General features: G+C 56.7%; 1 protein-coding gene across 2 annotated transcripts; it reads right to left on the reverse strand.

Moving 5' to 3' along the window:
- Positions 1–824: 824 nt before the first annotated feature.
- Positions 825–11,950, reverse strand: Maff (MAF bZIP transcription factor F). 2 transcript variants are annotated; one of them, XM_060389050.1, is made up of 3 exons: positions 11,715–11,950; positions 2,890–2,956; positions 825–2,512 (listed from the first exon to the last, which is right to left on the reverse strand). In XM_060389050.1, exons 2-3 carry the CDS (start codon positions 2,923–2,925, stop codon positions 2,078–2,080), a joined length of 471 nt encoding a protein of 156 aa, XP_060245033.1. In that variant the 5' UTR covers positions 2,926–2,956; positions 11,715–11,950; the 3' UTR covers positions 825–2,077. The 2 variants fall into 2 exon arrangements, with proteins under 2 accessions (XP_060245033.1, XP_021517277.2); XM_021661602.2 differs by lacking the exon at positions 11,715–11,950 and adding an exon at positions 11,238–11,624.
- Between the last annotated feature and the right edge of the window lie 883 nt (positions 11,951–12,833).

The raw sequence follows: 12,833 nt of genomic DNA on the forward strand, positions 1-12,833 counted from the left end.
ACATGATCTGGCTGTTGGAAACACTCCAGCCATGCGCCTTTCCTTGGCCCCTCTCTCCCCTGAGCAGCCGCAAGCAACTTCCGCACCCTAGTTCTGTGGACCAGCATTTGTAGTGTTCTTAGGGTTTGCAGCCCTTCCAGCTTTTCTGGACTATGCCTCAATTAAAGCACCGGTTCTCAACCTGTGGGCTGCAACCCCTTGGTGGGGTCAGTCAACCCTTTCACAGGGGTGGGATAACAGATGTTTACATCATTCCTAACAGCAAAAGTACAATTATGAAGTAGCAACAAACAATATTATGGTTGGGAGTCACAACCTGAGGAACTGCATTAAAGGGTCACAGCATTAGGAAGGTTGAGAACCACTGTTTTAAAGTAAAACTGGAGCTACAAGAAACCAGTAAAAACCACCCCTCAAAAGAGACCACTTGCCTGAAGACCAGAGTATTCCTCCTCACCAGGCAAGGCAGAGTCAGCATGAGTGAGCGCACACACACACACCATCTCTCCCTCCTCAGACCTAAGATTAAGGCTGAAGCCTGTCCTAGAACTTAGCAATTCATTTCTCTCTCTGGGCCTTCAAGTGCACTGGGAAGTAGTTGCCATTGGGCTGTAGAAAATCAGACCTATGTCAAAGTGGAGAACTTAGGACCTCTCTCCACCTGGGACTGTGCAGCAATCACACTGCTTTCCCGACCTGTCTCCGCCCACACCTGCTTGCAAAAGCTAGCCGTGGGATTTAGCCTCCCGTGACGCAAAAGCCCCTTCCACTCTCCCTTCTCAGGCCACTCATTTACAGCACACAAAACAGTCTAGGACATGCGCTTCTCTGTGGAAAAAGAGAACTCGACTTTATTCAGAAAGTCTACAAAATACTCAAGGCAGATAACTGGCACACTTTACATCAAAATAAATAAACTCTGGGAGCTGGGCAATTTAAAAAACCTTATTGCTGCCATCCAGCTTTCCCTAAATATAAGATTAAATGTGATTTATTTGTAGATATAAAATAAAAGTCCAGCTCAGGGCCCGTATGTTTCCCAGGGAAGAGGCGCTGGGCTCTGGCTGGCCAGAATAACTTAGATTCGTGCAATAAATAGTGTGGAGGGGTCAGCTGTATACAGTGTTGGGGAGGGGCTAGGGCTGGACTTCCCAGGGGTACAATGATGAGCCCCGACTCCACCACGGAGACTCCAGACCAAAGCGGAAGCCTTAATTCCAAGGGACCCCCCCCTCCAATCCCCACTTCAGGTCTGTAGTGTCTGCCTCTACCTACCACAGTGGTCACCTCCATTGCCCCTTCTCTGGCTGGCCAGCTCCTCGCCTCATCTGCCGTGTCACCTCCTCTCTCCTTCACCTTCTCTTTCCCCATCCCATAGACAGCTGTCTCCCGGACCAGCGAGGCTCTCCTGCCACTCTGTTAAGTCCCTGTGTACTGGTCCCCCCTCCCCCGTGAAATCCATGCTTGGAATGTTCCTTAGGGCAGCTGGGAGAGGCCCCATTTGGGCTTGCAGCTCAACTACTCAGCGCTGAGTGGCCTTGGGTTGACAAGGCCCTACTGCTTCGCCATCTGTCAACTGAGCTTACTTAGCTTGGGAAAGCCCGACATTCCCAGGTCCAAAGCAGAGTTGGGAGGCCTCTGGAGTTCTGCCTCTCAGGAGGCAACCCCACAAGGCCACACCTAGTCCTGAGAGGGTCGAGGAAGGGCATACTGGTACATTCCAAAGCTTCTCCCACCAGCCCTTCTCCGGGCCATTTCCACATCCCCTTCCGTCCAATCTGAGGACAGACTTCCAGCCCAGGGAAACCCAGAACCCCAAATCGCCCCCCCTCCCCGAACTTAGCAAGGTTGCCCCTCCCCAGGGCCATCAGATCCCAGTCTTGGCGGGGAGGGAGGGCTGCAAGAGCTAGAAAGAGCCCAGGAAAGGAATGTGAAGTCACCACAGTGGGTGGCGGTGGCAGAGAAACAGACCGGTGGCAGAGAAACGGACCGGGAGAGGAAGGCACTCTGGCATTCTGGGAAGGAAGTCGGGTCCGAGGGGAGTTTTTCGGAGGGGGGGGTAGGGAGGCGGCGGGTACTAGGAGCAGGGGGCGGGGGCGGGCGCAGGGGCGGGGCCTGGCGTCGACTTGACGATGGTGATGACGCTGGCGGGCGCCACCAGCGCGGCGGGGCCACGGGCCGCGGCCACGGAGCGCGCGAAGCCCTGCAGCGCCTCGCACTTGCCGCGCAGCGCGTCGAGCTCCAGGCGCATGGCGGCGTTCTCGCGCGCCAGCTTGTCCACCTCGCGCTCCAGCTCGGACTTCTGCTTCTGCAGCTCCTCCTTCTGGCACACGCGCTTCACGCGGCAGCTGGCCGCGTAGCCGCGGTTCTTGAGGGTGCGGCGCCGCTGCTTCAGCCGCGTCACCTCCTCCGCCGACAGCCCGCGCAGGTTGCGGTTCAGCTCGCGCACAGACAGCCCCATCAGCGCCTCGTCCGACAGGTGCGGCGTGTTCTCACTCAGTTCTCGCTTGACCTGAGGACCGAGGGGGGAAACTGAGGCACGCAGCCCGGGCTGGGGATGCCGCCCCACTTCCCGGTGTGCACCCCCCACCCTACGCCCCTCCTCCCTGTTTTGGCGCTTTCTGGACTTGAGTTAAGACCCCGAAGGTGAGCTAGCACAGGAGTCTACCCCGGGGGCTCAAACTAACCAAGCGTCAAATCCTGGACCCCAGCTGAGAGACTCAGCCTGGAAAGCCCCTTGCAATGGGGGAAGCGGGCATGATGGGAAGTGGCCTGCTCCTGTCGCTGCTGAGTCCCCTTTTGGGGCTTCCAGGAAGGAAAGGGGAATTGAGATGTCGCTACTCGACCAGGAGCAGAAGCAGAGAAAGACCGCAGGCGCTAGCGCCTCACCTTCAGGGCTTTGCTGGACAAGGGATCCACGGACATTTTCGCAGTAGGTGCCCTCAGGGCTGGAGGCCTAGGACGGAGAGAAGTTCAAGGTCACCTCGGTTGGTTTGTTCACGTTCTTGCTTAGGATAAAAATCAATCTCCATACCCCAGCATTCAAGGCGCCTATCTCAGAATTCATACCAACTTCCTCTGACCCCAACAGTCCAGCCTTTGCTCTTGCTGCCCCAGCTCCCCAAAGTGACGCCTCATCTGGTCTTTGCCCAGATGACCTTTTCTTTTTAGGAGATGACCTCCTCTTTGACCACCTCCCACCCCAGGTGACGGTCTGTCCCTCCCACCCCCTTCTCCAGCAAAGTGCCAGTTTCACCACGGCCTCGCCACACCAAGGTCAGCATGCATGCACTAGGTACTCAGCAAATGTGAGCTGAGAGAGTGGGCGGTCCCCGCACTCACCCTTTCCCCCCCAGGCACAGGGCACGCGTGTTTTGGGTTTGTTTCAATATTTTTTTACCACATTTACGTGTGTCAGTCTGGCACACCAGGGCCACGCCATTTGACAGTTGTGTGGAGGTCAGAGGATGATACCCAGGCATCGGTTTTTTCCTTCCACCTGCGTGTTCTAGGGGATCCAGCTCTGATCCTGAGGCTTGGTGGCAGAAGCCCCGTTACCCACAGAGCCATGTCACCTTTGTCATTTGCCCAGACTGGCCTCGAACTCACTGTGCTTCTGCCTCTGCCTCTTGAATGCTGGGGTTACAGGCTGTCTATAGAAACGTGCCCAAAGCATGTGTGTGTAGGTCAATGAGCACCCCGTCAAGTCCAAAGTCTATCGGTACCCCCTCAGGATGCAGCGCCCAAGCCTCCTTTCCAGCAGCATTTGTCCAAGGTCGTGTTTTAGAAAGGCTTCCCCAACTGCCCAAGATCTGCCCACCAGCAGCGATTCAGCATGGTCCTGGAGCAATGGTTTGCAACTTCCTAATGCCGAGACCCTTTCATATCTTTCTTCACGTTGTGGTGACCCCTCCCCCCACCATACGATTATTTTCATTGCTACTTCCTAACTGTTAATTTTGCCACGTTATGAATTGTAGTGTGAATATCTGATACGCGGGGTATCTGATATGTGACCCCCTGTAAAAGGGTCATTCAACCCACACGTTAAGAACCACTGCCGTAGAGGGAATAGCAGCCATCTGCTAGCCTAAAGCCAGCCCACTGGTCCCCAGAGCCTTCTTCTTATGATCCTGGGAGCCTTGCATTCCCTCAGCGACCATTTCCTGATTAGCTGCAGTTTGCCATGTACCTGGCACTGAGGAGACAGGTGACTAAAGACTGAGGGAGGGAAACTAATGTGATGACGAACACCTTATCCCAGCACTCAAGAGGTAGAGGAAAGACTTCAAGGCCAGTGTTGGCTACACAGCAAGTTTGAGGCCAGCCTGGGTTACAGGAGACCCTGTTACACAAGTGCTGTTAACGGTGAGCTCTTAACCTCGGAGCCATCTCTCCAGCCCTCTCCCTTTCTGTTTGTACTGGGGATTGAACGCATGTGAAACACTCATACAAAGGAAATAAAAGTTAAGTATTGAGAATTTAAGAGGACGAGTGAGAGGTCCAGAGTTTGGCTCCCAAGAGCCATGTAAATGCTGGGTGAGTGTGGTACCCCACCTGTAATCCCAGCATGGACAGGGCTGGAGATGGGATCCCCAGAGCAAGCTGGCTGGCTAGGCTAGCGGGACCAGGAGCTCCATGTTCATATAAGGCCACAAGCAATCAAGGAAGACACAGCGCCAACCTCTGGCCTCCACACACACTCACACCCTGCATGCTTAACCCCCACGTCTCACGCTGAGCCTCTGTCACACTCACTCGCATGCAGCATCTGCCCTCTGATGTCCCCTCTCCAACAGCAGGGGGAGGGGGGAGGGGGGACGGGACCCTGTCGAGTACCCTATGGTTTCCCCAGGGTTGAGAACAGTGCTCTCAACCCTGAAGATGAGAAGATGCTCCCGTGGCAACCGTGGGATTCTCGGTGTGAGTCAGGCCAAGGTGGAGACAGTCTGGGGCTTGTGAGGAACTCCCACCAGGTCAGGGCTCTAGCCGCTCAGTCAGCAGGAAGGGGCGGGGCAGGAAAGGGAAGCTGGACATTGAAAACGCTGTTTTGACTGAAACAGCTACTGTGGCCCTGGGGTTAGCAGGGTCTAATGGTGTCTACTGGGGACTAAGGCACAGGCCAGGGATCCCAGCACTCAGGAGATAGACAGGAGGGTCAGAAGTTCAGGTTACTCTTAGGTCACGAATTCAAAGCCAGCCTGGGTTACATGAGACCGTTTCAAAATAATCAAAACAAAATTTAAAAAGAGCCACCAGGGCAGGCGTGACACACAGCCTGTAATCCCAGGGTTGGGGAGGCTGAAGCAGGAGGATCATTGGTTCATCCTTGGCTACATATCAAGTTCAAGCCCAGGCTGGATGATAGAGCAAGACCCTGTATCTACAGATCAAAAAGCCACCATGCCTCTTACGAGGTAGCTGGAAAAAGCTGCACCTGGGGACTGGACCAGGGCTTGGGCAGTTCTAGGCTCCGGTGCTGATTCTGGGTGAAGGATTCCACTTGACTTTACAGGAGCGCTTAGAACCTAAGATCCTCCTGCCTCCGTTACCTCCGTTACCATAGTGGGATTCCAGGTATGGGCTACTCTGCCTGGTCGCAGCGGCATTTCTTTTTTAACAGTCCCCTGCCTGAGTCACACACCAGGGAGCTGGGTCGGGGTGGTACCTGTCCACTGAGAAAATCTCACATGCCTCGGCCCACATGGACACCTCCCATAGGTCTCATTGATCAGTATCAGCCACAAGAGTCCAGACAGCCTTGCACTGCTCCAGTCAGGCCCTGTGCCCAGCCGCACCCTGCTTCCACTAGCCCGCCTCCCTCCATTCTGCCTCTAGCCTGAAGGAATCTCTTTCACTTCCTCTCTCCCACTCTTGCCCTCTCACCTCCAGACCACCCCCACCCTCTGACACCATCTTCCTCCTCAGTCTGTCTGCCAGGTTCCTAATCACCCTCTGTTCCAACCGTAGGAAACCCTCCCTGACCCATAGGTCTTGCTAGGTGCCCTCTGTCCCCCAGCCTGTCTCCCTCGGTGGTGTGACTATCTATTTCCTCGTTGTCCCTATACCAGACAGCTGATTCAGCCCTGGATGTTTGAGGCTGCCCAGCCATGGCCCGACAGGAGCAGGGAGCATGCAGTGTGTGTGTTTGGGACGGGGGGAGGGGAGGATTGGTTGGAAACTCTGTCATGGTGACCCAGCTGGTTGGTGTCCCAGGCAAGTTCCAAGACCAGCTTAGGGGAACGCAGTGTGAGTGAAACCTGTTGGTAGCCTCCTCGTCCTTCTCCTTGTCATCTGCCTCCCTGTGGGGCAGAGGACACAGGGGCCAGGAGAATTGGAGCCAGCACAGGGACCCCCACCCATGTGACCTTTGGCCTAGATCAGGGCATGGGAAACAGGGAAAGGGGCACTGGCCGGGAGGCAAGCCCAGAGTTTTCTCCAGGCTGTGCGACCTGGGGAGAGCTGCTTCTCTCTCCAGCAGACAGCCGGTGGGTCGCTACCATCCCACCTGTAGCGTGAGACAGTTTCTTCCACAGTTTTAGTGGACGCTTGTCATGTAAACAGAGGGGCAGAGAACATCTGGGAACTCAGTAAAACTGCTGGGCCTTACCAGGTGTCAGGGCTGCAGCTGGCTCTGAGGCCCTAGCAGAGCAAGCCAGAGTCACCTAGAGAATTGCATGTAGAAAGACCACCTACTAGAGACCACCCCAAGGTAGTCACTTGATAGAAGCCACACGGCCCCCTGTCTGCAATGGGGGCAGAATTCCGACACCCATGAAATCTAGGGACTGACCTCCCCTCTCCCCCCTTGAGACAGGATTCTTTGTGTCCTGCTACCCTGGAGCATGCTCTGTAGACCAGGCTGGCCTCACACTCAGAGATCTGCCTGCCCTGGCCTCCCGAATGCTGGGAGGTGCATGCACCACTACCCACCCACTGGCTTCAGGACTGACTCTCAATCACTTCCTACCATCATCTTCATAGTCTTCCTGATAACCCTGTCAAGTAATGCCCAGAGAGGTGGGCAGAGGGGACACAGCCACACAGGGCAGGCAGTGCCCAGGACTGAAGCCAGCTACCTCCTCCTCACGGTATGGCCTCTGCACAACTCCTTCTCTGAGTCCTGTTTCCTCGCCTCTGTGAAGAGGGAGCAGCTTCGCCTGTGTTGTGCCAGGACCTGGGTTAGGCTGGCGAAAGATGGGTCGTGTGAGTGACACCAACCCTACATTTCCAGGCCTTCTTGCCAGTTGTGTGGATCTGGGGGGGGGGGGGTGCTGGGAGTGTGGATAACTGCTCAGTCAAAAGACCCGGTGGAAGAAAGGGTCTCTCCCTGAATGGGTTAACTAAGGGCCTGCTGAGTCCTGGGATGCAGTGCTTGGTCCAGAATGCTGGCAGCATAGCCCGGCTCCTCACGGCTCAGCAGTCCTCCCTGACCCTGTTCTCCCCATTTGTAGACTGGGGTCAGTGTGTAAAATGCAGGCGTTCTTAGGTCAAGTCAGGGTCGGACTTGGTTGGCTGAGCACAGACAGCTTTGACCTGTCACTTGTTTCCAGAGATGAAACACCGCCCCCCCCCCTCGGTCGTTCAAAACCTCCCTGTTTTCTTCACATGGCCTCAGAATCCCTCTCCACACGGCCAGCCTCCCCTGCTTCCCCAAGAGATGGGACTGCAGCCATGCTCTTTATAGACAGTGAGTGTTCGGCTGGCCCTGGGAAGGCTGGGAGCTGGCCATCCTCCTCTGTCCCGCCAGCCCCCATTCTAGCCTCAGGCCCCTCAGTGGCATCCTGGAAGTCCGAGTGGGCCCACATCTGCTCAGGAATGTCCTAGCTCAGCAGTCAGCCAGGCACACAGGGAATGTCCCGACACAAGAAGGGGGGATTTTCCCATCACTTCTGGCTTCCAGCTTCCAGCAGCAGGCCCCAGTCTCTATAGCACACAGAGCACGGATATCCCACTGCCATCAGTCCGCCCGACCCAGGGACCCCACCCTCAAGGCTTCTCTTCTTCCTGGGGAAGCCAGCAGGGCCAACTCCGGGTCTGAGGTTCCTAGTATTCTTTGGAGACCCAGGAGTGAGCTCATTCCCGGGTACATGACGGCTGCCCCGCCAGGGGCCATGGCCTTCCTGTCCCTGTCGCTGGCCCCTTGCTGAACACCGGAGACATGCTGCAGACGGCCCACCCACTGGCATGGGTTCCTCTCTGGCTGCCGAGCCACAGTGCTTACTTGGTGAGGACAGAGGGAAAAAATGTGTTTGCCTGGGTCTTGGCAGCGAGCACGGGGCGCCTCCTCCCTGCTGGAAGGGCGCAAGCCTGAGAGGACTGAGCAGTGTAGGGAAGCAGCAGCCTGGCCTTCCAGCCCCATCCTGCTACCCACACTGTCACCGTGTGACTTCAGGTCGTCACTCCCTTTCTCCGGGCCCGGATTTCCCAACGTGCCCAACCTCCCCTGAGCCTGAGGTACCGCCCAGCAAAGGCAATGTCTGGGTGTACAGTGTCAGATTCTGGCCCTGCATAAAACTCCAGCAGGGTGGAGGCACTGGAGGAAAGGAAAGGAAACCAGGGAGGGCCTCCTGGAGGCAGAGGCATGAGAGCTGACCTCCTTTCTCCTCCACCTGCACGGCTAGGGGCCACTTCCTCTTCCATCGATACCAAGACCACAGTGGCCTCACCGCTGCCCTGCCCCCTCCTCTGCCTCCACCTCCGATAGCGTCAAAAGGGGTCACTATTACAAACTTGACCATGTTTGGCATGTTTCAAGACCTTTGTGTTAGCTGGGTGTGGTCACGGACACCATGATCGCAACCCTCAGGAGGCAGAGATGGGAACACCAGAAGTTCACCGCCAGCTCAGGCTACATAAGACCCTATGTCAAAAACAAAACAAAACAAAAGCAAAGATCGGGCTAGAGAGATGGCTCAGTGGTTAGGAGCACTTGCTGCTCTTGCAGAGGACCTGCGTTCTGTCCTCAGTACCATGTCAAGCGGATCATACCCGCCTGTAACTACAGTTTCAGGGGCCTAGCACCCTTTGACCTCCACAGCCAACTGCACGCATGTGGAACACAAAAATTCACTAAGGCACAAATGCCTACTTAAATGAAAAGTGAGTTTCAAAAAAAAAAAAAAAAAGATCTTTGGGGGAAAAAAAAGTAGGCTGGATTCCCTAACGACTTCTGGCCAAAAGGAAGATGTGTGTGTGTGTGTGTGTGTGTGTGTGTGTGTGTGTGTGTGTGAAACAGAAACTCACCTGCACCCTGAAGACCTGCTCATTTGGGGGAAGATTCCTTCAAGCCTCCTCGGGCCCACAGTCTTGCTTTCCGCTTCCCTGGACCCCAAGTCCTCTTTCTATCCCCATCACTGAGCTCAAGGGACATAGGCCCATTGCTCACTTCCTCAACTATCCACATATCCACAAAGCACCTACTGTGTGCCAGCTATCCCCACCCCACCCCCAGGTTGAGCCCTGAAGGCCCAAAGAGGAATCATAGCCCTTGTCCTCTGGGTTCCACAGCCACCACCAGCCACCTGCTTTCTAGCCTCCTCCCCAGGGAAACCTTCCATGATTGCACTGACTAAAGTAGGAGCCAGCTTAGGCCAGCTGACTTTCCCTTCAGGCCACCCATCTTAGCAGCTGCTCTGCATTGATTTCTTTGGCTCCTTTACCTTCTGCCCCAGAAGGCAGTCTCTGGGTCTGTCTGTCTCATCCCCAGCGTCTGGCCCAGTGGCTGTGCAAGGCTAAGATGGGAGCCAGCATCCCCGCACTACCACAGCCATGGGTGAAGGTCCCACCGTCCCACCTCCCTGCCCCGATGAGGGCATGTCCATCCTCCCCTCAAGAATAAAGTGGAGAGATGGCTCGGTGGCGAAAAGCACTTGTTGCTCCCGCAGAGGACGACCAGGATTTAGTTCCCAGCACCCACATGATGGCTCACAGCTGTCCATAACTACAATTCCAAGGGATCCAAGACCCTCTTCTGACCTCTGCTGGCCCCAGGCATACACACGGAGCAAACACAGACATGCAGACAAAAAAAAAAAAAAAAAAAAAGAGTCCATGATCTAGGGATGCTGGGCCTCGGCAGATCTCTGCGGATCCAAGGGAAAACAGAACATTTCAATGCTGAGTTTCCGTCTGCCCGTCTGTCAGTGGGTCAGTTAGCTACTACTACCCCTCATCTCTGACCCCCAGCCCTACTGGGGGATGTTTCCTGATCAGGTCTGAGGATGGACCCACCAGGTCCTGTGGTCCTGGCTGCAAACCTCCAACCACCAACTCTACATACACCGCCAGCCCCAGGCCTTGGGATTGGCTCTGCTTTTTCCAGATCGCCCTGGAAAACAGGCTGCGCATCGCAGCTACCAGAACCATGGCTCTCCTGCCGTCCTGCTGCAGACAGGGACACCGGAGTCCCCATAATGGCAGCCGGGCTCACTGGGCTCAGAGTTAAAATATCATTGATTCCGCCCCCTAGCAAGCTCAGTTGCCACCTCCTTGGGTTTTAGAAGCCTCATGCTGGTGTACACGCAAGAGGGTAAATCTGAGTAGGATCACCGGGTTCCCAGAACCAGCCCTCCCTCAGGTTGCCGGCCTACACAGGTGTTTTCTCGCAGCGCTCCCCTCCCACATTAACCTCCCCTCCGGGATCCGGGATTAGCACCGCCTGCCGATCTTGCTGGCCCAGGCTGGCCTCCAGGTGTGCCAGCTGACCCAGTCTTTAATTAGCCCTGGGGTCCACCAGTCCACACAGAAGTCCAGTCTAACGAGTCAGCCTGAGAACTGAAACCACCAGGAGCGTGGCCTGGCCGCCTCCCCCCATCCTCTAGGACCCAGGAGGTGAAGCCTCAGACACCCAGACCACCACGATAGCCACCAGAGTAGCCTGGGGATCGTGGCCTTCCCCGATCTCCGCCCACAGGCTTTCTGGCCCTCCATGTTTCTCCTGAGACTGGAGGAGTGGGCCAGTCCAGGGATAAACCAGACAGAAGAGCTGGGGCGAAGGAAAAACTTCCACGCACCAGATCCACCAGGTGGCCAGGAGAAGGCTAGCTCGCTCACCGCTTTTCTATTCTAAGGCTGCAGGCACCCGCGCTAGGTAAGAAACAAACACTGATGTCACAAGGCTCCGACCAGGGGAAACTCCGGAGACAGCCGGGGGCCCGGCAGAACCGGCTGGTGGGAAAGGGGGAGGATGGCGCAGGGTGGAGGAGAGGGAGAGGGAGAAAAAAAAAATTCCAGACCTGGCGTGACCACGGACTGAGCCACTTCCTTCACTCGGGCTCTTATTCCGCATTTGCTCCAGTGGACACCGGTGCGGCCTTCACTTCAAGGCGTCCCGGGCTAGCGTCAGTCTCCAGGGAGCGCGTGCGGCCACACGCAAACCCAAACCCCGAGGTACACGACGCGCACGCAGCCCGAGGAACCCAGGGCGCTCCCCAGGGAACACGCGCGCACGCACGCCAGCGGGGGACGTAAACAAACCGCGCACACACGGGGCTGGGCGCGACTCCAGGGACTGTTCTCCCCGAGTCACGTACTGGCGCGCCCCGCCTCCGCCCCGGCTTCCTCCCGGGCCCGCGTACCGCCTCCCCGCGAACCCCTCCGAGGCCCCTCGGTGAGCAAGATGCTTAGGGGGCGCCGAGGACGCGGGCCCACGCGCGGCCCAGGCACGACCCGGAGCGCGCACTCCGGGCTCTCGGTCCCTGACGCGTCCTTACTGTTCTCTCCCAGGCCCGGCGCTCCGCGCGCGCTGGTCGCGGCTGCTGTCGCGGTGGCGGTCCCGGGTCACTCTCGGGCCCCTTTCCCCTCCGATCGGGACCGAAGTTCGCTGGGAACCCGGCTCCGAGCCCCGCCGTTCTGAGTTTTGTTATGGGGCGGGCGGCGCAGGGGGCCGGAGCGGCGCGCAGTTGTAAGGCGAGCTTCCCGGAATTACTCACGCACAGGATTCCTTTCATTCATAAAAACCCAGTCATGCGGTGACGTCACTGCCCCAGCCTCCAGCCGGCCCCGGAGAGGCCCGGGAGAACTAAGGCTCCGCCCACGCCCGAGTGAGACCCCGCCCCCGGTTAGGCCCGGCTCTAGGGCCCCGCCCGCAGCCTCGTCCGCCTGGGATTCTCCATCCTGGGACCGTGTCCTCTGGTTGCGTTCACCTGACACCTCTCGAGAATGGCGTGGGTGGAGGTGTCACTTGCTTCACTTTACAGTTTACTGTCTGGCCTCTTTTCGATCTACACCCTTTGCCCGGGTGATCTCACCCAGTCTCGTTCTCGTTTGAAGTGCCCTCTCTGTACCTGTGAGCCGTGGGTTGGCATGCGCAGAGCCACAGCGAGCGCCTACCCTGGGCCTTCACAGGGTGTCAGCTTTACCTCCACTGGCCCCAGTGACGCCCGCTTCCTCCATGCAGTTTAAAAAGGTGCCTGTCACTAATTCTGAGGGCCGGGGTTCGCTCCCCACAACTTACAGGACAGGAGGCGACAACTGACTCCTGAAAGCTGACCTCTGACCTCCACAGGCTTACGGTGGTAAACCTGCACTCACGCAGACACTTAACAAATTTAAGGTAAGCATAAAAGTTATAAATAAGAAAAAGACTTTTTTTTTTTTTCAACTTAACTCTGATGCCGGGTGCGGCGGCCCATGCTTGTAATCCCAGCACTGGGGGAGGCAGAGGCAGACGGATCTCTGTGGGATCTCTGTGATTTCGAGGCCAGCCTGGTCCACAAAGCTAGTCCAGAACAGCCAAGGCTACACAGAGAAACCCTGTTTTGAAGAAACAAACACAGAAAGAGCTGAGGCTATGTCTGGCAAATAGTAAATACTCAACTCATGAAGAAATC

Source organism: Meriones unguiculatus, chromosome 8 (assembly GCF_030254825.1).
Source record: "Meriones unguiculatus strain TT.TT164.6M chromosome 8, Bangor_MerUng_6.1, whole genome shotgun sequence".
Taxonomy (NCBI): domain Eukaryota; kingdom Metazoa; phylum Chordata; class Mammalia; order Rodentia; family Muridae; genus Meriones; species Meriones unguiculatus.